This window comes from Uranotaenia lowii, chromosome 2 (assembly GCF_029784155.1).
Source record: "Uranotaenia lowii strain MFRU-FL chromosome 2, ASM2978415v1, whole genome shotgun sequence".
NCBI classification, from domain to species: Eukaryota; Metazoa; Arthropoda; class Insecta; order Diptera; family Culicidae; genus Uranotaenia; species Uranotaenia lowii.
The window spans coordinates 291,119,102-291,145,942 of record NC_073692.1 but is presented as its reverse complement, the minus strand read 5'-3'; the positions used below and the strand labels follow the sequence as shown (position 1 = coordinate 291,145,942).

Below are 26,841 nucleotides of genomic sequence, written 5' to 3'. Positions count from 1 at the left end.
TTTACTCATTTTTTAAAAACTTTTGTCTTTTGTGGTAGCAAATTCGACAGGAAATATGTTTTTTTCGGGAAGTTTTTTCGGCTTGCAGTTTTATGTTTAGCAAAAACGACATATTGATTTACGTTTCCAACGTTTCGATCCTTATTAGATCTTCTTCAGGGAATAAAAATAGTGTTTACTTCCTAGGTTCTGCTGATCATTATTTATGCTTTCTTACCGAGAAGATGCCGTTTTCTTGTGAGTGAGAGACTTGGCTGGTCGTGTATGATGTCTTTTGATCTGTTTCCGAAAAATTTAGGTCAGTTCATGATTTTAGATATAAGGTGCACAGAATTTTTTTTGACTATTACGTGTCACTGAAAACTGCAACCTTTAAAATAAATCACCTGTAATTAACAAAACCTGTAATTTTAAATTGTTTTCCTTGAAAGTTAACAAAGATTCATTTATTATTACAACAAATGTCATGTAAAAAAGTTGTGCACTAAAAATAAAATGTCACGTAATTATGGTTTCGACCTGTAAAGTTACGGTAAATATCCTGCTCCTTTTTGTTACAGGACATTTGGGTAATTTTACATGAAATAATTTTTGCTGTGCGTATCTACTTACTACGTACAGATGTCTGCGGATGAAAATTCGTTGTCTAGTGTTTTTGGGATTAATTTTCCACAGCATCGAACTCTAAGCACAGTCTTCACTTTTCACTCATTGTGTATTGATCAAAATTCAACTGTTGTGTATGTGTGTATTTTTTTATATCTGGTAGTTCGCTTATTTTTTCGAGTAATTGGAAAATGTTTGAGTATGAAGAGTGAATGTTTTCAGTGTCTTTTTTAATGTTCACTGTGTTTTTAGTTGTTTTAATGAGGCAGCTTTCCAATATCTTTAATTTTTCATGTTTGTTTCCCCTGAAGTTTTCCCTGAAGAAGTTCCAATAATGATCGAAACGTTTTAAACGTAAACCAATGTTGGCATTAGTAAAATGCTAGCCATTATAACCTTGAAAGATGTACGCTTTAGTCTTAAGTTGAATTTAGATGTCTTCAAAGAAATTTAAAGTTTCACTGAGATCCTATGCGTGTTGGAGTTGAACAATTTCATGATATTTTGCTTTAATATTTAACATGAATTTTACACACGATCACCTTGAGTTTGTGTCTTTTACACAATTTCTTCAACTTTAATTAATTTCTCTAAACTGAAAAGCATTGAAATACAAAACAATAGGATAGGATGATCCTCGTCCTAATCCATACCCTGAATTTGATTCAGATCCTAATCTGGATCACAATCCTGATTATTATGTTTAACCTTTCGCCTTTCTTCGATTATTCTTATCCGAATCCTGATGCTGGTCTTGTTATAGATTTTTATTCTAATCCTAAATTTGGGACTGATCCTAATGCTTACCTGATCCCTAACTTTATATTTATCCTGAGCCTGATCTTGGTGATCTCTCCGGTGTTTCATTAACTCCAAGCACGATTTAAAATGAATAGTTTAAACACAATTTAATTAATTTCATTTTTTTTTATTGAATTTTTATGTTTTCTACAGTTTTCTTGTGCAGTCATTCAATACAAGATCAGATTCCAGACAATCGTAGGCCAGCTTCAGCACAGACTAATTTGCGAGCATTTCGATCACTTTTTTTCAGTCTTCGAAGTATAAGATAGAATCTGTTGAAACCCCAAAAAGTTTCGGTCTCACTTGAGGACAATTTGGAGGATTAGTCGTTTTTTCGCGTTTTTCAATCAAACTTACAATGGGTTTCGTCGTCGATAATAACGCACACCGGTTTTACACACAGCAGTTGATCATATAATTTACGAACGATGGTTTGATGGAAGCAGCTTGTCTTGACTCCTCTTCGGTTTCTTTTGCTTCTTGTATTTTTTAGACCCAATCATCGGTGCTGAGGAGAGGAGATCCCACTTTTATGGCCACATTCCGAACTGAGGCAGTCTTCTTACCGGCGTAAACACCGATGAATTTCCGGTCCAAAGTTTTGTCCACCGTACCGTCATACTTCGAATGCTTACTTCTTCCTTTTTCGCCAACTGATCCGGCGACATGTTAGGGATAGTGCATTATATTTTTGCGCTTTTCCGGGGAATTGATCCTCATTTTAACGAAAAGTATGAAAACTGTTTAAACGCCATCCGAAATGCGCAGGGCTGTATCAAAATCGTGCTTGCACCCTTTATTCCTAATACTGATCCTGGTTCTTATCATGGAAATAATCCTGATATTGATGCTGATTATTATTCAGATCTTGAACCTAATTCTCATCATCCGAACTGAGGCAGTCTTCTTACTGGCTTAAGCACGCATGACTTTCCGGTCCAAAGTTTTGTCCACCGGACCCGGTTTCCGCCCAGATTTTTATTGTCCACGAAACGTTGTAGCAAAATCGTGCTTAGACATAACGAAACACCCTTTATTCCTAATACTAATGCTGATCCTTATCATGCTTGATTATTATTCAGATCTTGAGCCTAATTCTCATTCTGATTCTGATCTCGATCCTGGTAGGAATTTTGCATTGCCTTGTAAACAAAAAAAAAATAGAAAACGAAATCCAATGAGATTTCTTAAACCACTGCAATTTCACAATCTGGATCAAAATTTCCATTTCAAGATACAAAATCTGACGGAACAATGATCCCAAGGTGATCATATTCCTCGAATCCCCAGCCATGTTTACGGACAGATTTGCTCTTCCAACAATCCGTGCAACAGTTTCTTAACTTCAAATCGCACGCCCCGGTTCGGGGCTTATCTTCCAACTGCCCACGACGCCGTCATGTGCTCAATCCAGTTCGTTCACTCCAACACAACTTGCGCGACGTCAACAGAGATTGACCCACTGGAATCCCCATGGTGACGTTCCTATGAATGTGCGGCATGGAATTTGCACGTCTACTGATAGCAAATTGTGTCCGGGAGGCTCGTTGTGTAGGAGCTTACTCACCAACATTGATAAAGGAACGTGAACTTGAATTTTTTTTTCGCTTGTAGAATTGATAAGTCGAAGGCGCGCATCCCGGATAGGTGACAGCAGGTTTTTTTTCTTGATTTGCTGTTGCAAATTTGCTCCAACAACCCCAATCCCACTGGCTGATAAGATTAAGCATTGCAACCGCCTTTTAGCCCAATTCTAGAAGCATCTTCTTTTGGGAGAATAATAATTCCGGTGTCTTGACGGGTGGTGAGGAATTTGTTCCCAGACACAGATTGTGTAATTGTTTTTCCTTTTTCGGGTGCCTGCCCCATTGATAATACATTGTTTTTGTGCAACGGTTAGCAATTCCAATCATATTTTGGGGAAATTGAATGTACAAGACCTGGAGAGGTCAGACACAACACAAGCTTGAACTTTCGATGGTTTTTGATATTGATGGATTGAATTTATAATCATACTTTGCGCATAACAATTGTTGTCATGCAGAGGCTTTTGAGTGCCAAATTTGACATTTCGATAGCTCTTGCCAACAGGGTTCAGAACACCAGGTTTTGAAATTTTAAAGTAAAGACCAAACGGAAGGCTTAGTTATGTAAACAGACTATCGCTCATGCTAGGGATTACGTTCCAGACACTTACTGAGGAAAGTGTTATCAAGTTTACATAAGACTCTTCGAGAGGAGAAAGCCCTATAAGTTACACAGTAACTTTCAGTGCTTGTCGTTGTTGGTAGGAATTTAATGATTTTATAGTACATTCTCGCGATCGAAAGCTGTCACGTCACGAGTGAGGTAAATATTTCATATTCTTACCCCGAGAAAGGAAATAATTCTTTCTATTTCGGATATATTGTTCTTATCATAATTGAACTTATATGAATATTGAGTGTCATTCTACAAATAACTGAGGAACTTCATTAAACAAACCATTACAGACACAAGTTTTTGAAGCTCACAATTTATTATTTAGCTTTATCTGCTAAAACCTCATTCTTATCGACCCTAACCTACCAAAAATAAATCTTATCCGTGCTAGTGATTGTGGTTGTGTCTAACCGTATGTTTATCGGTTCGCTTCATCAAACTTATCATCATCAGTTGAACCCCGCAAACATTGAATTGGAGACGCGTGATTGCGCGCGCGAGCTCAACAATAATGCGGACACTTCTGGCCACGTGCTTTCCGCGTATGGCAGCCTTTTGTAGATTGTGTTTTGACAAGTCATGCCGCTTGTCACTGATATAAGTTTCAGGCCTCAAAGTAATTGCAATCCAGATTGAGCGGTCTGGTCCAATTGATCGCAGGGTGACTGATCTTGGGTTCGTTTTTTTGCATGATTGCCTTCCCTCGACAAATACTGGTAATTCTCTCTCGGAATAGTGTAGATCTCGTAGATCAATTAGTTTATTCGATGCAAAACTAAGAAATAAGCTAACCGCTAACTTTAACGTCTAATTGTTGTTGGTTAATGTCATGACAAAAATTTAATTGAACTAACCACACATCAACAGTGAATGATGGTTGATTCAACAATTAAAATCGATTCTTAGAAATACACTAAAAGCTATATTCTAGAATATTAAACTTAATCCTTTGGTACAACAAACCACCGACGAAAATAAAACAATACGGCAAATTTTGATATCATCTGCGTTGATCTCATATCCATTAGATTCGATTAGTTCAACAAAGTCTTTAGTGAATCAATTGAAAAGCAGTGGAAAAAGTTGTCTTCCTTAGGGAACTATTTACAAAAGGAACAGAATTTCAAAATGTTTTGAAATTTCGATTGTCCGATGAATGCAATTCTGCCTTAAAACTTATGAAACGAATCATTTAATCATCCAGGTTGGGTATTCCATTTTGAGCAGTTCATCTATCACGAGTTTATAACTTAACCGATCGAATGTCTTGGCGAAATCCACGTAGGTTACATCCACTTGCCCGGAAAACCCTAAAAATTCTTAACTATCCTTCTTTATTTTGTCGCTCCGAGAATTTCTTTGGGCCCGGCTAGTAAAACTACCAAATTGGGCGTGGCAACGAACGTGTTAAAGAAATATGAAGTTTAACACGTTCGTCGCCATGAGACTCATATTCGGGCGACGGACAGAGATGCCAACTGTTTTTCAAAAAAGCCTAAAATTTGACAAAATGTCTAGAAAAGTCTGCTGGATTGCGAACTTTAGGGGAGATGGTGGCATAATGGCCACCTTAAGGAAAACGCTTATTTAACCATAGAGAACAGCTGTAATATGTGAATTACATCATTGTTTCGTGTTCAGACACTCAAATAGTCTATTGCCTAATTGGATGAAACTTGAAAAAGCAGATAAAAACGTTTAAAAATGCATTTTAAAAATTTTTGCCGAAAGCTGAAAACCAGTCACTGTAGAGGAATAATGAGAAACCCCAGAGGCAGTATGAGCACCATTAAAGAAGGCATAATGAGCGTTTTCTACCGGGGATTCTAGCAGCAAATTCGAATCGATGAAGTCAACTGAGTAATAGAACTACAGCTTGACTTGAATCGTCTGACAATTTGGCCTATTGGTAAGATGTCGGAGAGGTAATCAGTAGGCTCGAGTTCGATTCCTGGTCGAGGTGTTTTTTTTTCATTTATCATTCATGATCATGATTGCACTGAACGGTGAGGCGTAGATTCATCAAACAAAGCAATAACAAAATAATCTTGGTCTGTTTGTAGAATTCAAAGATTTAACACATGCTCATACATTATGTTTCTGGTGTTTTGTTTGACGGATGATGCTTTGATGTTATTAGCCGTATAATGTAACAATAAAAAAAATCAATCATGAATGGTATGTGCGAAAAAAATCCCCTCGAACAGGAATCGAACTCGAGTCTACTGATTACCTCTCCGACATCTTACCAATAGGCCAAATCGACCGACGAAACTAGTTAAGCTGTAGTTCTATTATTCAGTTGACTTCATCGAGTTGAATTCGCTGCCAGATTCCCCGGTAGAAAATGCTCATTATGCCTTCATTGAAAGTGCTCTGTTCGCCTCTAGTGAACAAATTAAAGTAAAAAAGCGTTTTAAAATTGATTAAAGTGAAAAATCAAAAATTTTATAATGTTGAAAATTGAGAAACAATTATGCCCTGGGTGCTCGTTATGCCCTCATCTCCCCTATAGGTGGTGACCTTTTTTTTTGATCGCCAGATCGCTTTATTGCAGATGCTCATTACTCGTGTAATAATCATACATCCCATTCAATACACCCCACTATCAATACTTGGAACGTGATAGTAGTGGCGAGAGTATACTTTTTAAGCTTAACTTCCTGTTTTACATACAACTTTGTAGCATTCATCACTTTTCAATTATAAATCTAATCATTTCATACAACTTTGTAGCATTTATCACTTTTCAATTATAAATCTAATCATTTCCCGATATTTCCCCACGCAAAATTTTGAATTTTGACTGCTTTGTAAAACAATTCTTGTCCAAACTTCAAACTCTGGAAATGTCTGGAAGAAAGCACAAAAGTTTGAAAGTGTGGAACCCTAAAAAATGTCTGACGAAAGTCCAAAAACTCTGGAAGATCCAGAAAAAAATCTGGAAGGTTGACACCACTGGTGACTGGTGTATTTCCTGGGAGGCCCCGTCACATCAAAAACGTGTGACGCTCTCTTTACTCAAGTTAGCCGCTCAGCAAGCCTGGTTAGTAAAATTACCAAAATGAGCGTGGCGACGAACGTGTTAACTGAGACGCTTCACCCAAAGAATTACAGAATTCAATGTCGATCGATGCTTTTTCTTTACCAAAAATGAGATAAAACATGCGCTACTCCAAAAATGACATGATAGCTTATGTAACCATTGCGCATTGGCATAGAAACTCGAGCTATCGAGCACGATGATGCATTACCACTACATACAAACATTCATGTTGTAAAAACATTCATGTAATAAAAAAAAATTACCGTGGTTGAATTAAAAGGAATCTTTCGATTGCTTTAATTCAGTTAAATCATTCAACCAAGTAGGCTCATAACACAACAGAGTAAAAAATCCGACGGGAGCGTGAGAATCGAACACAAAACAATATTTCGAACTCTTCTTTTCAAACGCACCACTGTGCCATCTGTTCTACTAATGTCAGTTGAAAAGTGTTGTGTTTTTTGTCACGAATAATCAACCATTGAATCTTACCGGCTTACCAATACCTATTCTAGGAAAGACGAGATTATTATTTTCATAAAACATACTTAGGCTCTCAAAATCTCAGTTTTTCATATTGGAATAATGATTATGATGATTGGATTTTGCGCTTCGGGTCATATTGACTCGAACAGCTTTAAAAGATTAAGGACTATGCCAACGGTTGCAAAGCTTGTCTATGCTAATAGTGCCATCATCCAGTGCCGATATTTCAAGTTCCCAAGCATGCTATTGTTGTAGTAGATCCTGATTTGTGGGTCGTCTTTTAAAGCAAAAACTTGGGCGTTTTCCTGCAGTGCTTACATGTATAAATATGCTAAAAGTAACTTTCACACTGTGAGCATCACGGTGTAAGTACATAATTGTGTTTGAATATACTTTTTATGGTTTATAAACGACTCTTAAGCATCCTTGTTGCATTCGTGTCTAAATTTAATATACGATGCATCTATTTTAGCCTAAAATGTTTGGGTGATTATAAACATAACAACATCAAACTTTCGTTAAATTTTCATAAGTAAAAGATAATATTACATCCAATGGTGCTTATCATTGTTTTTAATCTACAGTTAGGAAAAGCAACAGCACCAAGAATGTTCTATTTATGGGAATCCATCTCTATAGTTTAATCTTTAGGTTTCTCAGCCTGATGAGGCATTCAGCTTCACCCGGACGTTTTAATCTTTCACCTATCTTATCCACTAATGACGATGAACATTTTCGTGCCTGATTCAGATAGTAGTTGCCCATACTAAAATTTCGCTTCGATGCTTCAATTTAGATTTATCTCACAGCTTTCAGGCGGCAACAAAATCCTACATTTCCAGATGACACACATTTGGACCCAATTTGGAAAACAACCACCTAGATTGATATCACTTTGACACATTCCCAAATATCACGCGAATGGAAAATTACCAACCACCAGTGTTTGAAAACACACAGGCAGGTTATCATCATAAACCGCACAATGAGCGCAGATAAGCTTCAGCAGCTATGTTTGAAAGGTACCGCGTCATCGTTACAACCGGGAACTAGATCAATCTGTACTTGGGCCTAGGCCCGTCCGTAAAGCGTAGGTAATCGGAACTAGTTTATCTTATCGGGAAAGTTGTCCGCATTCATACACATAATCATAATTGATTACCCGAAGAGACCCCCCTGCTGTAAGGAACGGAAATAATGTATGTCTGTGGGAAAACGCACAATCTGACGTGTAGACGTGAAGAACTTTGAATGATAGCTACCAATGCGGACACTATGTCCAAAATGTCAAAGGACAATGTTCGTCTCGCTAAGCGAACCGATGAACAGTGTCTGGGAATGTGTTCATTAGTTAGTAAACTTCTGCGACAGGTAAAAGGAATTTTGATGAATTGTTATTATTTATGTAGATACCTCCCCACTTTGAATTGTTGAATTTGGTACACGTGCCAGGTAGATAAGCAACTCTATGATCAGTAAACTTGGAAAAAAATGAGTAATCGCTTATTTGGAGAATGACTGTCAAAAAATTCCACGATTATCTTCATCTTTCCACACATCGAACGGTGGGAAAATTTGTATCGAAAATTCTAAAAAATCCAAGCCGCAGGTTTAACGACCTTAAGTAATGCTTACCTTGTGTGATATTTTCCTAGGAGTTCAGATTTGTCGTCAGATTTGACAAGAAACATCTGAGTGAAGTGTTATTTGCCCTTTTTTTATGAAAAAAAAACACAAGCATAACTTCGTGAAAATCAATTTTAGCCAAAAATGTTTTCAGAAGAAATGTTTTTGGGAATCATTTTAAAGATATATGAAAGGGTCATGAAGATTGATGAAGTGTCACATAAGTTACAAGCCTTATAAATGAGACCTTTTACATAAATACACTATTTTGATAAATTAAATTTTTTTAAAGGTCTTCTGAAGACATTCTTCAATAGATCTAACATTTTGAGCGTTGTTGAACACATTCTAACGCTTTAATTTTTGTGTTCATTTTCTTCAAATCGATCAACACTTAAGTGAGATACAAAGTGATTATTTCATTAAACTACATAATCTTAGTAAGGCTAAAAAGGGGTAAAACAGATCGCTTCTTAAGATCTTCTTATCTGTAAATGGTTTGTTTTACATTAGTTTGAGTATTAAAAAACTTTCAGCTCGTTTTATGCAATTTCACTGAAAACCTTATGAAAATAGCTTAATTCTGGGTATCAAAGTAAAAAACACCTCTCTCGAATTGTTCCGATCGAATCCGATGACAGATTTAAATTTCTGTGAAGATTTCACGTATGATAAGTATTATTTCTGGTTCTCAAACCCGCGGCTTCGAATCTAATGTTCTGTGTTCGTCTTCGTACATCATCGTACCTGGGAGTTATCGCATTTTCAAGGGTGATGGAAAGAATTAGTGTAACGTGAGATATCAAAGGGAGAAAGAGCATAAGCCTTAAATATCATGATTTTTTTCGATAAAGATACAACGGCTCACCGAAGGGACTTCGATTTTTTTGCGGATTTTGAGGCCAAATTTTCCCATTGTACCTTTCGAAGATAACTATTTCCCCAAATTAAAGATCATTAAATTTAATGGTTTAGAAAATTTTAACATTTATTTTTATGGGATAACCTGTAAGGGGAATGAGGGCATGAAAAGCACCTTAAGCTAACCTGTAGAAATTAAGTGAAAACTTGAGACGAATGAGAGTGAGATGTGAGATACGTGATAGATTTGATAAGAAGTAAAGGACCAGGACAATCGGCTGCAATTTGATATTGAGTAAGCACTAACAAAAAATCCAATGGTTTTTTTTATGTCTGGAGTAAGATGGAGCCTAACTTGGTGCTGTTCGTTTAATTGATGTTTTTTTCTTTATTAAAAGTGTTGGCGATTATAAAAAGTGTTTTAACTCTTCATCAATTTAGTCTGGATGTTATTAAAAACCTACATACTATTTTGTTTGAAAGATTATTAAAAACCTTACATACTATTTTGTTTGAAAGAAAAATAGCTTTTATGCACTTATACCCTTTTGGCTCCAAGGGCCTCTTATTGCTTCAAACCTCCAGTAAACACTTAATTCCATGTAAAGTTATCTGGACAATTACTTAAACTGATTGATTAGTCTGTTTTGGTATAAAATCATAGATCTTAAATTTTGATAAACCTTATTCTATATTCTCCATTAATTTGCATTATTGAATACAAATTGTTTACTGTCAAGCTAAAAATAATATTATTTCTTGGTATCTGAATTTGAGCCTTGTTCAAAGTTATGCAGCATTCACGGGTCGTAAAGTTTAAATAAGATCCTAATAACTGAATTCCGGCAATCTATAGATTAAAAGTTTATCGTGGTTTATCCATGGAAAATAGCAAAATTGATTTTTTAGATCAATTGAAATAAAGATGAACAAAAGAACTTAAAATAAAAATTTCTCTTACCTTAAAAACTTCATATTTTTTTCCAAACAATCCATTACTAAATCACAAGTTACGCTTTTTTAACAATTTTTTTATGAAGGTTTTATCTGTTTAGCAGATTTTTTAGACAATACATTTTTAAGATCACCAAGTATTATTGTGATCTGAAATGAATTTTTTTTTTGTAGAACCCAAAATCATCTTACATAAAAAGATCAACATGTAGAGCGTATAAAAAATCTGTGACAATTTAAAAAAACCTTTTAGATGCATTTTTGGAGAAATTTTCTTGAGATACTGGAACAAAAATTAGATCGCAGCTCTGTAAAAATTTTAAATATTTTAGTTTCAAATCAGATGTTCAGTTCTGTATCATAATTTCATTGTTTTTCATCGAACTTACCCGTTGTTATTTTAAATCTGCGTTGTTTCGTGATTCGTAAAAAAAAAATGAATTACGACCTCACTGCCCCCCTGAGCCCATTCAACTCCCCTCAAATTTCAAAATTGAGTTCACCGCCCCCCTGGAAGCTCTCAACGCCTCAAAGCTGATTCTGGCATGTCCGGATAAAACCAGAGAATCTGGCAAGCTTAGACTAAATAGACATTAAAAAATCTCATAAAATTTAACAAGTTTTTTATCCTAAAGGTGTGGGAGAACTGATAACAGTCACTTTTTAGTTTTGTTTCAATGTTCAATTTGATTGATTTAATATTGCTCAATGGTTTTAAAATCAATAATCTGGTCAACCATCAGATTATTCGATGCCACGGCATTTTGGCTTGTTCATCTTAGATATGAATAAGATTTAAAGTCTAGTCTAACATCCAGTGAAATTATGGAACTAACTATAAGAATATTTAATGTTGACTTTAAGAAATAGTCAAATCTACCATATTTTGAACTATTTTAGCGATTTACTGTTGAAAAATCCTCTACAGCCGAATCAACTTCACATAAACTTTAATTTGTTCGAAAATATCGATGTTGATTGAGAAAACTAGTAGGTTCAATCAAAAATCAGTGGCATATAAGAACGAACTTTACGAATTTTTATATCAACTTGAAGACTTTTTTATCCGTGTTGATAGTTTCTCACAGTTTTTCATTTCTAAACTGGTCTCCATACAAAAAAATAACTAAAAATCCCACGAAATATTATTCAAACATGGGAGAAAATCATTTCAATTAATTATATGAGGATGCAAAACCTTAAGAATTTGATTAAAGGGTGATACGGTAAAAGTTTGGTCAATATCAACTTGACGTATTACTTTCAATTTTGCATTTAAAAAACCTGAACACCCCTCATTTTGAGGGTGTGTGTGTAGAATGTTGCTCCTACTCCTCCTGGCCAAGCATGGATATTTGGCAAACCCCTACCTCCCTCCCCGGATGTTCACGTGGACAGATTTGAACTTGTTTTTTTTTTTCTAAATCTAATTTATAATAATTATAATTATTATTAATTTCTAAATTATCATATTTATAGCTTGCTTTCAAGTGGTTACTAGTTGCTTAGACTTAAACTGGAAAGCTTTGCAATTTTAAGATTTTGATTGAAACATCTTAATATTTATTCACCTTTAGAAAATATTTTGAAAGTAAGTATGTCCACGTTGACATTAGGGGATTTTTTTTTATTATCTGACGGGTTTGCGCCGGGGGTCTTCAGATTTTCCCCAAAATTGAAAATTTGGTTCATTTTTGCGACTTAAAAACACATGTATTTTTTCAGATTTCTAACATTTTTATTTTTTGAGTTAGCTTCGGTTAAATTTTTTTGTAAATAAAAAATAACCATTTTTCAAAGCTACATAACTCTGTTATTTTTCAACGGAAATTATAAAATAGCACATCAAAATGCATTGAAATTTTATCAGCTTTCCAAATAAAATAGATTTAAAAAAAATAAATAAAGACCTTCAATATGAAAAGTGGTAAATAAACTTTAAATGGCGTCTAAAAGTACCGTCTGCACCACCGAATATTTTGCAAAAAATACCATTGAATAGCTCAATTTATGATGCAACTTTCATCTGAAGACACCAAAGTGGGCCATTGACTCCTTGAAGAGTTATGAAAGAAATAATGACGATAAATCTCTTTTTTTGCGACGAAAACAAACAATGGTTGAACAACTGCACTCACATATGGAGATAGCGCGCACTTCTAACAACATGGAAACAAAAGAACTTATCAAAGCAGGTAAAAAACACTATTTTTTGTGCTTTGTAGACTTCCCCTTCTCGCATAACAGTCTCATATGAATTTTCGTCATTTTAGTTCAACATAGGGATTCAAAATAAAACACTAAAAAAAGAGGTTTTGTTATACAAATTTCAAAAAAATATCAATTTGTGGCTGTCCTATCTGAGATATACCCGAATAACAGTTCCATATGTGAAACACCACGGATTTGGTTACTTTTCAATGCTTCTTTCGGCGAAATAGTCTTTAATTTATTGCTTTGATTCATTTAAAAAAATTTAACTCACTTGATGTCGAATGATGCACACGAGTTTCCGAAGGCAGGTCTGACTTCCTTAGGAATGACTTCCTGAGCGAAAAACAATCGGATGCAATCAAAAATCAGAAAAAGATACAACTTACAATGTGGAATTTACGATATTTTGTATGTTTCTTTTTCTGAAAATTGCATTTAGAAGTTCAAAAATGATCAAATTTAAGTCTTATAAAGTAGCTTGGTGAGAAAAAAATATTCTGTACGGGACTGTTATGCGAGTAGATTTGAAAAAGGTTTCAAATATGGTCGATTAACAGTCCCATAATGAATAAAAATGGTGCTCTCGACCTTACTAATAACCTAAATTCGAAAATTTCAGGTCTTACGATTTATTACGCCAACCTAGAAACGATTTTCGTTTATGCCGAAAGTGGTAATCACAATTTTAGAATGTATTCCAAAACAGAAAAAGCTGATTTTTTCGCTTGCTTGTTTTTGCATATGGGACTGTTATGAAAGTAGGGGCGGTAGAGTGTTGCAGCTAAACTGACTTCATGTTATATCCAAAAATCTAATAACGTATTTGTTTATAACCAGTTTTGCACCAGGTCACAACAAGTTTTGCAAATTTTGCTGTCATTTTTAGAAGTTTATGCGCTCAATTTTGCATCCGTAATTCTCCAGATTTGATGTAAAATGGACGGTGGAACACTGAAGACTCGTTTGTGAGCGATCGAGGTAGCAAAACACTGACGACGAATTATGTTCGTTCTAGTATGGTAAACCTCAAAACTGGGCGAATGGAGAAAACGAATACGGTAAAAGTATCATATTTTCAATGTCATATTACCTACAATGGGAATGATGCTTTTTACAGCCTGGGCTGACCATACTGAGCTCTTCGATTATTTCTACATTTGTGTCACACTCTTTGTTTTTGATGAATGGGAAAGGATTTTGGTGTCCAGTGCTTAGCTCCCGATATAAAAACTATGTAAAGCACGTCTATATTTCATTTTTTTAATCACATTTTTGTGATCCCGAACACAGGGACTGAACCATCTACTATTGGCATTGATTATGCTTCACAATGATCTTTGATCGAAAAGTTTATAAGTTATATCACATTAACAATACGATACTAAGAATTTTGGTTACAATTTAAAGTCAGTTATGCTGCAAACACTGTACAAAGCACGAAAAAGTAGTGTTTTTCACCTGCTTTGATAAGTTCTTTTGTTTCCATGTTATTAGAAGTGCGCGCTACCTCCATATGTGAGTGCAGTTGTTCGACCATTGTTTGTTTTCGTCGCAAATAAAGAGATTTATCGTCATTATTGCTTTCATAACTCTTCAAGGAGTTAATGGCCCACTTTGGTGTCTTCAGATGAAAGTTGCATCATAAATTGAGCTATTCAATGGTATTTTTTGCAAAATATTCGGTGGTGCAGACGGTACTTTTAGACGCCATTTAAAGTTTATTTACAACTTTTCATATTGAAGGTCTTTATTTATTTTTTTAAATCTATTTTATTTGGAAAGCTGATAAAATTTCAATGCATTTTGATGTGCTATTTTATAATTTCCGTTGAAAAATAACAGAGTTATGTAGCTTTGAAAAATGGTTATTTTTTATTGACAAAAAAATCTAACCGAAGCTAACTCAAAAAATAAAAATGTTAGAAATCTGAAAAAATACATGTGTTTTTAAGTCGCAAAAATGAACCAAATTTTCAATTTTGGAGAAAATCTGAAGACCCCCGGCGCAAATTGTCAGATAATTAAAAAAAATCCCCATTACCCAAACCCCTACCCCCCTCTCCGTGGACATTTCCATACCCCCTCCTCCCCCCTAAGTTGTCCAGGTGGTATCTGAACGGCCCCATGTTAGTTTTCTCTGACCGACTGACTATTTTAAAATGGAACTATCAGATAGAATTGAGTCTCCTACCAGGCTAATTTATTCAAATTTAATGAAAACAAACTCCAATTTTTCAAAGGAGTGTTTTTTTTTCATAATCATTTGGATTTATGAAAACTTAACTCGAAGCAATGTAAAGTCGTCTATAATTTATCGTTCACCCAGAATGTTGCTCACGCAACATCGTACTACCCCAGATGGCAGCAGCGCAGCTTCGAAACAGCGGATTTTGATTTTGGAATTCACTCTTCAGTTGTCAAAATGCCGTCCAAGGGAGAAGAGCAGCGTATCAAAATTTTGCTCGCGCATCGCGAAAATCCGAGCTACTCGCACGCAAAGCTGGCAAAATCGCTAAAAGTGGCCAAATCAACCGTTACAAATGCAATTAAAGTGTTTGGGGAACGTTTGTAGACAGCCAGGAAGTCTGGATCGGGGGGAAATCGAAAACCGGAAGCCGCTGAGACGACAAAGAGAGTTGCCGGTAGTTTCAAGCGAAACCCTAACCTCTCTCTCCGAGATGCCTCAAATAAGCTGGGTGTATCGTCTACAACCATACATCGAGCCAAAAAACGAGCCGGACTATCGACTTACAAGAAGGTAGTGACTCCAAATCGCGATGATAAACAAAATGCGACGGCCAAACCACGATCCCGGAGGCTGTACACTAGACTGGCCCATGATGAAAAAAATCCTTATATTCAACGCGGCACCCCCTAGGTTGGTGCCTTTAGGTGAAAAAATGACTTTCTGAAGGTTTCAGGTCATTTGGCAGAAGCACGAGCTGGCGCAAAGGACTTAAAATTTGTATGGAGATTTTCGGCAAAATGTATGAAAAATTCGACATACTTTCTGTTCTAAATTCTCTTTGTGTTCTAAAATATGTTACCAGTATGCTAGAAAGCTCAGAATTTCAGGAATTGTAGTTCAAATAATGACAAACAAGTTAGTAGAAGATTGTGACGCGATACGAGCTGACTGTGATGAGTTATTTGCAATTAAATGTGTGATATAATAATGTAATATGAACGCCAAAATTTTTGAAGTAAGATCATTTAAACCAAAAGTCTTTTTTCTAATCACAAAACAACGCAGCCGTTCATAGTTTTCAAACCTTTCTTTCAACTTTTTGCAAAGAATTCTGAAATTCTGAGCTTTCTAGCACACTAGAGACGTATTTTAGAACACAAAGAGTCGATTTTTCATACATTTTGCCGAAAATATCCATACAAATTTCAAGTCTTTTGCGCCAGCTCGTGCTTCTGCCAAATGACCTGAAACTTTCAGAAAGTCATTTTTGGACCTGAATGCACCAATCTATGGGGTGTCGCCTTGAAAAAAATGTTGTAAAAATCATCCCATACAAATTTGGGCCAGTCTACTGTACACGACGATGCTGACTGCGTGGTAATGGACGACGAAACCTACGTCAAAGCCAACTACAAGCAGCTTCCGAGACAGGAGTTTCATACGGCAAAAGGAAGGGGAAAGGTAGCAGATAATTTCAAGCACATGAAACTGTCAAAGTTCGCGAAGAAATATCTGGTTTGGCAAGCCATCTGCACCTGTGGCTTGAAAAGCAGCCATTTCATAGCTTCTGGGAGTGTCAACCAAGAAATTTACGTGAAAGAGTGTTTGAATAAACGTCTGCTGCCTTTCCTGAAGAAACACGGTTGTTCCGTACTGTTTTGGCCGGATTTGGCCTCTTGCCATTACGGTTAAAAGGCCATGGAGTGGTACGCCGCCAACAACGTGCATGTGGTTCCCAAGGACAAGAACCCTCCCAACACGCCAGAGCTCCGCCCAATTGAGAAATACTGGGCTATTGTCAAGCGGAACCTAAAGAAGACCAAAAAAAATTGCTAAGGACGAGCAGCAGTTCAAGGCAAACTGGCTTTCTGCGGTGAAGAAGGTGGACAAGGTGGCTGTACAAAATCTGATGGCAGGGTTTTTATACAAATTAAACTTGAAAAAGAAATTAAATTTGATTTTTTAAATAAACGATTTCACCGATTTACACGCGTTTTCCCTTGACCAAATTTTGACCGTATCACCCTTTAATTTTTCAAAAGCCACTTATTTCTAAACGTTTATAAAGAAATTGAGGCTTTTATTAAAGTTATCACAAAGGTTTTTTGTCTAAATTTTAAATATTGTGTTCCATTTCTTACTGCCAAAACCTGAAACGTTATTTTCTTTACCTGAAATCCTAAATTGTTGTTTAGATCAACACACAATTTTTGAGAACTTTTCATTTCAACTTTCCAAATTCTACATTCACTTGTTTCTACCCAAGTCGGCCTTCTAAATGAAGACACAACACAAGGTTTACTGGAATAACTAAGGCAAATTGCATTCAATTAACACGACATCGCTCCTCAATGCAAATCATTTGTTGTCAGTTGCACGGTCGTCATCAAGGTTCACTTGCTAGGAACACATATAACCGTTTAAAATAAACTAAAGTCACAACAACGTGCTCGACTGTTAAATGACATACCAACCTGGTAAAGTTTTGATAAGCCGGAAGGGATTTCAAACTCGATTTACAAACAATACATTTTTTCCGCTCGATTGTCGCAGAATTTTATTCCACCACGCAAAAAAAAATGAAAACAAATTAATTCCTACCAGTTCTTTGTGCAAGCTCTAACAGATGATTTCCCCCTTTTTTCTATCCTAACACAGGCAATGGACCTAGCGGAATTTCGTTATCATACATGCTGGCGGGCAATTGGCCATATTGGTCCCCGGAAAAAATCCAAAAGCATCCGGACGAGCTTTTGCGGGCCCGGCTAAACTACTACGATGCCCAGAAGAGCCTGGTCGAGCACGACCTGTTCAGTTTGGCCGATGGGCTCGAAGGACGCAGCACTAACCCAGTATCGTTGCTGGTAAGTTGAACATACAGTGAACAGTTCGCTTGAGGTAAAATAACTCACATATTTCTGCATTATTGTTCACTTTTTTCTCTCAACACAACAGCTGGACAGTTTGCAGCATCCCTGTGCCGACCTTGGCATGGAGTTGCCGTGTATGGTAGAGTACAAATATCACCCGGAAAAGGAGGTAAGTGCGAAACACAACCAAACCGAGAGGCTTCAGTATTTTTCCATTATGTGTTTCTATTGATTGATGTCTGAGTTGATAAAGCTTTCAAGTTGCTCAGAGGCTCCGGAGGAGCAGGACTAGAAGTTGCTGTGACATGAATGACTAAACTTAACTACCTACCTACTTACTTATCTCGATCGGTTGCTAAGCGGTTGGTCAATGCAACTTCCATTGATGATTGCTCAGCCAAGCGAGAACAAGTGGTGGTAGTTCAGCGACCGGAGCTAAATTTATTCCATCAATTGGCGGAGTCGCCGTTCCACTTGTCGAAATCGCGGTTTTATTGGATTTTCTAGATGGTTCTCGAAAACTTTGATGGACGATTAATGACACTTTTAGGTTATTCAAAGTTTAGATTTTTTTTTTCTTCCAAACGTTAAAATATACAGGCGTGGATAGCTTTTGCTTGTTTATCTTAGCCCGTATTATCGCAAGATGTTTCTATACCTTTTCAGAAACTACAACTAATGTTTAATCAATTAAACTTTCTCATGCATTTACACATGAGAAGAAGCTAAAAAATGTTTCTTTTTAATTTTGTAGATCAAACTATGTCCAAAGCAGATACAAACTTGAGTATTGTTCAGCGACGTTTGTAACTTAATCAGATGGGGGGGGGGGAGGGTCAATAAACGGTCTTACACTAATTGCTTGAATTTCTAAGCTCATTGTCTTTTAGACCAGCCGCCTATCGAACAACTTCAAAATACGATAATTCGCAAGTGGGTACCTTATTGAGGATTCAAACAAGTATTTCGCAGAGCTTTTTCAAAATTTGGTATTAATTGTTTCTGAAGACTTATTTTGAAACTAAAATACACAATCTAAAATGCTAAAAAAAACAAAGTGACTGTTCAAACTTGGACAAAGTTGTTCATCGGAAAATTTTCTTTAGAGAATTTGTAAATTGGCACAAAAACCCATTTGAAGGCTCGGTTCCACAGAAGAAACTAAAATGATGTTGATTTTTCAGTACAACATATTCAATTTTCCTGTACAATCCTAACAGTTACTCATGTAAATGTTACTTGAAAATTCTACAAAAAAAAATTATGGATGAGTTTAAACGAAGCTTTCAAGACCCCAAGGTTTGAAAATTAAAAAATAAGCCCAACTCGACTCAGTCTATTGTGTGTCAGTCTATCATTTCATTAGAGACTTGAACAACAGAAACAAAGATCTGCGGATACAGAAGACAGTTAAAAAAATCTGGGGTTCCTTATAAATTCATGAACTCTTTAATTTCATAACTTCCTAGCATTCCAGAATTATTTTCGCACGTAGCTGGGCCAAACAGTTGCGAGCAGTTCTGGGCATTTTTTTAAACCCGGCACAAATCAAAAACATTTGAGGGGAAGTGAAGAAATATTATTGAATTTTTTATCGAATCACATTAGCAGTGTTTTATTCGTGTTTAAGGCATCCGAAAAAAGCTGTTCAAAAAAGGTTTGCGTCGTTCAGGTTTCGCTGCCTGATAGAAAATACGTCTACTGTTCAGCATACTAACCATATGAACAATCATCCCCTACGGATGATTTAAAAAATGTCATTTTATTCTGTGAATCACAAAATATACCTCTTATAATTGGCTGTGATGCCAATGCCCATCATTTTGTAAGGGGTAGCTCAGATATCAATCTGAGAGGCTCAAATTTAATGGAATATTTAAGCAGCACTGATTTAGAAATTCTAAATGTAGGAAATAATCCAACTTTTGTTAGGTGTGATAGAGAAGAGGTGATTGACATCACACTTTGTTCTCAGGAAACTTCAAATTGGCATGTGCCTAATGAAGAATCGATTTCTGACCACAGGTTTATCTATTTTGAAAACTCAGGTGAGTTTTTAGAAACAATTATATTCAGAAACCCAAGAACAACTAATTGGGACCTATATTTGGAGCATCTTGCTACTAACATCATGGATATACACCTGAAATTACTACTTCTCTTGAGTTGGATGAAGTTGTTGCAAAAACCACCGAAATTATTTTGAATTCTTATGAAGAAGCGTGTCCTTACGAACGTTGAAATTCAACAAAAACAGTACACCATGGTGGAACTCAAATCTCAGTAAATTACGAAAAAACTGCATGCGCTCTTGAACCGAAGGCGCACGGAAGGTTTTGATGCTTTCAAGTTGGCTCGCCGAGCTTACCGGAAAGCAACAAGAGCTGCCGAGCGCTCAAGTTGGCAGAGCTACTGCACAAACATTTCATGCTTGCACGAAGCAAGTAGGTTAAATAAAGTCTTAGCCAAATCAAAAGATTATCAGGTTTCATACCTTAAAACCCCTAGTGGTGATTATACATCAAACGACGAAGAAACATTAAGTTGTCTATTCAATACTCACTTTCCAGGATGTGTTGATCAAGATTCATCGATAGAGCCTGAATTCTTTCCTGGAAGTCTAGAATCCTTGCATTTCGCTCGGAAAATAGTTACTACAGAATCGATCAAATGGGCAATCGATGGTTTTGCTCAATACAAATCTCCTGGAATTGACGGTTTATTTCCAGTTTTGCTTCAAAAAGGTTTCGATCATTTCAAACACATATTAAGAAAAATAATGATAAGCAGTTTTGCTCATGGATATATTCCTAAACTTTGGCGGCAGATAGCCGTGAAATTCATCCCTAAAGGGAGACGATCATCATACGACGAAGCCAAAAGCTTTCGTCCTATTAGTCTAAGTTCATTTCTATTAAAAGCACTTGAACGTTTAATTGATCATCATATCCGGCAAGAATGCCTTTTCCAACATCCGCTAAATGCGACACAACATGCATACCAAACAGGAAAATCAACATTAACTCTTCTGCACAACGTAGTACATAATATTGAAAATAGTTTTTCACAGAAAGAATCATGTCTAGGAGCATTTCTAGACATAGAAGGAGCATTTGAAAATGTCTCGTTTACATCAATAATGGATGCGGCACTACTTCATGGAGTGCCTAATGTTATAATTAACTGGATTAGCGTAATGCTAAGTAACAGGAATCTTCATTCGTCTTTAAGACAGGCTTCAATAACAAAAGTTAGCACACGTGGTTGCCCACAGGGAGGTGTACTATCACCGCTTTGTGGAACCTAGTTGCAGACGGCTTGTTGAGAAAACTCAATGACCGTGGAATACCAACCTATGGATTCGCAGATGATTATCAGCACATTATTTGATATAATGCAACAAGCTCTGCGCTCTATTGAACGATGGTGTTCTCATGTAGAACTTTCAGTTAATCCTCTGAAAACTAATATTGTTTTATTTACTAAAAAACGTATCACCCGCGGGGTGCGCCCTCTGCTGTTTTATGGTTCCGAAATCACCGTGTCTGATCAAGTTAAATATTTTTTTTTAAAAGACATACACCGTCTTAGCCGATTTAGGCTTTACAGACTGAATAAATGACGTGGACAACTTAAGATTAACATTTAACACCCAGTACCGAGATGGGAATCGAACCCATGCCATCAGTGGACCAGCGATTACCGTCTTACCACGCTAACCACCCGACCACCGAGACGTACAATTTATATATTTGGGTGTCATTCTTGACTCCAAATTAAACTGGTCTGATCACATCGAATTCAGAATCAAAAAAGCATGCATGGCCTTCGGACAATGCCGACGTGCAATCGGGAAAAACTGGGGACTCAAACCCAAACATATTCACTGGATTTACTCCACAATAGTAAGACCAATCTTGGCCTATGGGTGTATAGTGTGGTGGCAGAAAGGAAAAGTTGCAACAGTTCGGACAAAACTAAATCACCTTCAAAGAATGTGTTTTTTAGGATTGTCCGGATCGTTCACTACAACTCCTACTGCAGCACTAGAGGCTCTGTTTTCTATCAAACCTCTACACTTGTTCCTAAAACAGGAAGCCTTCTCATGTGCTTTTCGTCTACAGGCAGTTGGTCTCTGGCTGTCAGGAAATATCGAAAGTTCATCGAGTCATACAAATGTGTGGCCTGAATTAGTTAGATTAAACAAGTTTAATTTAGCTCCAAACGATTTAACACTCTCGAGTAGTTTTCCCTACATGGGGTTTAAAGTCAAATTTCCTTCTCCTCAAGAATGGTTATCAGATTTCGTAGAGGACCAAATGTCCTCTCATATTGTATTCTATACTGACGGTTCATTATCAAACGGTCGTGCAGGTGCAGGAATTTACTGTCACGAGTTGAATATAGAACATGCTCAACCTCTAGGAAAATATTGAACAGTCTTTCAGGCTGAGCTATATGCTATTATGTATGGAGTGCAAATTGCACTTCAAAAGAAGATTATGTTCAGAACAATTTATTTCTGTCCAGATAGCCAAGCAGCTATCAAATCACTCAGTGCTTCCAGTTCTAGATCAAAACTGGTAATCGCATGCCGGAAAGCAATCGAAGAACTTGCTGAGGCGAAGTATTAAACCTTCTATGGGTACCCGGACAAAAGGGAATTTTTGGAAAAGAATGCGCCGACAAACTCGCTAGAGCTGGATCGGAAAAGGAATTTTACGGACCAGAGCCGGCTTTCCCAATATCACCATGTTGGTTCAGAAACCAAATTCAAAGTTGGTCCTCTAACCAGCATAAACGATACTGGGAAGAGTTGGACACTTGTCGTCAAACTAAATTATTTTTAGAAAAACCATCTCCAATCATATCGAGGTACTTATTAACTTTAAATAAATCTCATTGCAGCATCTTGATCAGAGCACTCTCCGGTCATTGTAAACTCAACTATCACATGCACAACATTCAGCGTGCTGAATCTCCAATATGTGGTAGTTGTGAATCAGATGTGAAAGATCCCTTCCATCTTATATGTAACTGTCCCTCATTTGCCAGACTACGTTTTCGTACTCTGGGATCTTACGCTTTAAGCGAATCTGAGTTTAAGAAATTAAACTTTAAAAACATTCTATCATTCCTTACCGAATGTAGAAAAGAGCTTCAATGCTAATAATCCCTAGTGGAAAGGCTTTATGCCATCTTAAATAGATTGAATTTATTTCTTCCTTTTATAGGTTTTTCAGGTTTCTCAGGTAAATGATGAAATCTTGGATAAAAAAAGGCTAGGCACAATTTTCCCGTATGTTTGGATAACGTGCCGCTATTAAGCCTACTCCCATTCTGATACCTGATACCCTGGGCCAGACAGTTGCGAGCAGTTCCAGGCATTTTTTTTAAACCCGGCACAAATCAAAAACATTTGAGGGGAAGTAAAGAAATATTATTGAATTTTTTATCGAATCACATTAGCAGTGTTTTATTCGTATTTAAGGCATCCGAAAAAAGCTGTTCAAAAAAGGTTTTGAACGTAAAATTTGAAATTAAATTTTAGATTTTTGATGAATTTTCCAAAGAATTTGGATAACACCGGGAAAGTTTCGAGCAGTTTTCTCATTTCTCCAATATCCGGACACCCGGGCCAGACCGGACTTGTCTCGAGAATTTCATTGGAAATCCGGGCAATCTGTGTGTCTAGAGAGTGTCCCGTCTGAAAAGCCTTACATTTCTTTTGTTTCTCAACCGATTTGTACAAAATTACCAGTTCTAGAAATCTTGTCACGTAAATCAAATAAGATTCTCAAACAATAAAATTCGAGTTCTTTTATTTATTTTTACGTTTTCAAAATTCAAAGAAAAAAAATCGAAAAATGACCAGTTATCAAATGCAATAAAGCATCCAACAACAAGTATCCGATTGCTAAAGTTGGTTTCTACATTTTGCATGTATTTAGACATGTTTTTTTTCTCGAATAAATCATGACCATGAAAAGTAAAAAAAACGGTGTTAAACTCATACTTTCAAATCAATCAACCGTCAAGTTTCCAATCAATGCTATTTCCGGTAAGTTATTTAAACGTAATTTAATACTTTGGACATAAGAATCAGTGCAAAGAAATAAAATACATAGAATATAATACCAGGTTAAAAAGGAATTAAATCGGAATTCTAAAATGAATTTCAGATCAGGTCAATAATTAACCGTGATTTAATATTGCAAAATGATAATATAATTGTTAATTATTTATCATATTAATTTACTTTTTTTTATTTTAATTTTGATTGAAAAATTCCTCTCTTTAATTTTTAATTTGAAATAATATTTAATCACGATTTGAAATGAAAATTTTCTATAAGGAAAAAATATCCTTTTTTAACTTTAGAGAATTTATTCAAATCACATAGATGATAATTAAATTGAATTTGATACAAAGGAAAAAAATATTTTTATTTTAAAAATCATCAGAGTTAGTGATAAAAAAAATTTATATTCAAATTATTCCAGTTATCAAAATAGAAGGCTGCAAAAGTTTGTTTTTTTTCATTAAGTCATAATCGATTCCAAAAAAATGAATTGACAATACAATAACAAACAATTATAAATGAGTAAAAGGTTTAAAAATTGACAAGCGCAATTATAGTTTATAGTATAGGCTCTGAATTTTTTTTCGCCGTCAATTTAAATATTGGGTCCTGGGAATGACAAAAGGTAGAAACTAAGTTTTTCTTATTAAAAATCTATATTTATAGGATTTATAGAAGATTATGTTTGCAAAACACAAAACTGCAGAGTTAAAAACAAAGGCAAAAAAAATGCTTCAAAAAATTCATAAGTTCGACTATAAAGTTCCGTAAATTTATTTGAAAATTTAAATGAAATGTAAGATTAATCTATCAGCCTTATCGGTAAAAGCTATGTTGTTTTAGTATAAATATTTCAAGATTATGAAAATGAAAATTTGTTCTACAAGGAACAAATTTATGAGATGTGATAAAAATGCTTCCTATAAAATTCTACTCGCTCATTTTAAATACCTATGTATGAATTTCTTTCTACTCATCTCTAATTTTCATAATTCATAGTACTTACTGAAAGAATATAAGTTTCACCGATAAGATCGATAAATTTAATTAACAAACATTACTAAGGTGATTAAACTCTTCATAATTTAAAATATAATATGAAGAAATTGTTCATTATACTTTATTGAATTTAGGAATAATATTTTAATGATGATGATGCATGATCTAAAAAGTGATTCAATGGGCTGTATAAATATGGGAAGACAAGTATTTCTGACATTACTGAAGAAAATTTAAAAAAAATCTCTCATATAACAAATTTGTTGCAGTCTGCAAAAAGATTTAAGTTTTGCTTTTAAAAATATCTTAAAACTAACTAGGTTTAGAAATAAACTTATTTAAAAATTCTTTAAAAATCTTTTATTCCACAGAATTGTGAGTAGCAAACAAATATAAAACTTTTATAACTTTTTTCGAAGATGTCAAAGTTACTGTGGTTCTTGAAGAAACTATTTTCGTGCCATTATTTTAATTTTTTTTTGGAATGCTTTAAAGTTTTGTCAGGAAAATGAAGAATTTTCTTAGATGTTTCATGTTCATTTTCAAAAGTTTTAGGGCACCAAAATCAATCAAAATAAGCTCTTAAATTCACTGCACCTCAGAAAATGTGAATTTTTTGGCCTTGTGTAATTTATAAAAAAAATCTTTTGAGTGTATTAAAAGATCAAGAAATACAAAATAAAATTGAGGCTACAATTGGTTTCTTGAAGAAGATTTCATATCTACATAAAATTTGTAATGATATAAACGATTTATTTTTATTATTAAGTCTATTAGTAATTAAGTAGGGGATGAACTTGTTAAGATACACTTCTTTATAAAATCCGATTCATAAGTCGAACTAGGGTTTATGTGTGTCAAGGTTTGAGTTTCAATTAGTTGCGATTTGCAAACGTCATATGATTCCGCTGGTGGCTTGTGATATAGCTCAGTTGGCAAGTCAGTTGCTTCCTGAGCCGATGTTCGTGAGTTCAAGCCCAAGAGTAAACATCGGTTACAGTTGTGCCGGATAAGTTTTTCAATAACTGTCCGCCAACTGCATCCTTGATATAAGTCGCGAATGACATAAAGATGTTAAAACCTGTTAAAACGACTATGATCGAAACAAAAAAAAAATATCTCGCGTGAGCTTTACTTACGTCGTCTGAAACAAAATGTAATCTAAGAGTTTTATTACGAAGAAATACAAAAACTGACTTAAACTAGTCGCAACTTCTTTCCATTTAGAATATTTGTAGCCTGAAAAACATATTCCATACGTAAAACACAAATTTTAAAGTTATTTTGATAACTTTTGCAGCAGTTTACCGTGAATTCTTATGATGTTCCATACGACGTAATGAAGATATATATATATATATATATATAATTCCGTAGAATGAAATGTCTTAGGCCTAAGGAATAGGTCGGCAACCTGCGGCTCGCGAGTCACATGCTGTTCTTTTGATGTAAAGCTGCGGCTCTCTAGCTCACTACGCTAAAATTATACAATTTTTTTTATTTCTACTGTTTTTGAAGTATCGGCATAGATATCAAGATTAAATTTATTGTACACAGTAATTGCAAAGAACAACTGTTTTTTAAGCAAAAACTTAAATCAATTTATTTATTTTTAAAACGTGTGTATGTTTTTGAGTGAATCAAACAAAAGAGTTGAACTAACAGGAAAATCAAAGTTTATCATTTACAAAAAAGTAGTTTTGAGACAGCCTCTGTTTTGTTATCAAACAACGTAACCCTCATCAAATTTTATATTGTAAGCACTCTTAAATTGCCTTCTACATAAATTGCTCAGTTGAAGTTTGCAAAATCGTAATTAAATTTAACAACCATTTCGCCAATATTTTTACAACTTTGACATGTTACAAAGAAATTTTGAGAAAACCACCTCAATCTTATCTAA

At 35.3% G+C, this 26,841-nt stretch overlaps 1 protein-coding gene across 3 annotated transcripts in view; it reads left to right on the top strand.

Annotated features, from left to right (window-relative positions):
* Positions 1 to 26,841, top strand: part of LOC129745195 (oxidative stress-induced growth inhibitor 2-like) — a 175,440-nt gene that overhangs the window by 138,922 nt on the left and 9,677 nt on the right. For all 3 annotated transcript variants that reach the window (XM_055738118.1, XM_055738119.1, XM_055738120.1), the window contains 2 exons: positions 17,646 to 17,851; positions 17,943 to 18,026. In XM_055738118.1, coding sequence (XP_055594093.1) covers positions 17,646 to 17,851; positions 17,943 to 18,026 — 290 coding nt within the window. The remainder of the gene's footprint in view (positions 1 to 17,645; positions 17,852 to 17,942; positions 18,027 to 26,841) is intronic.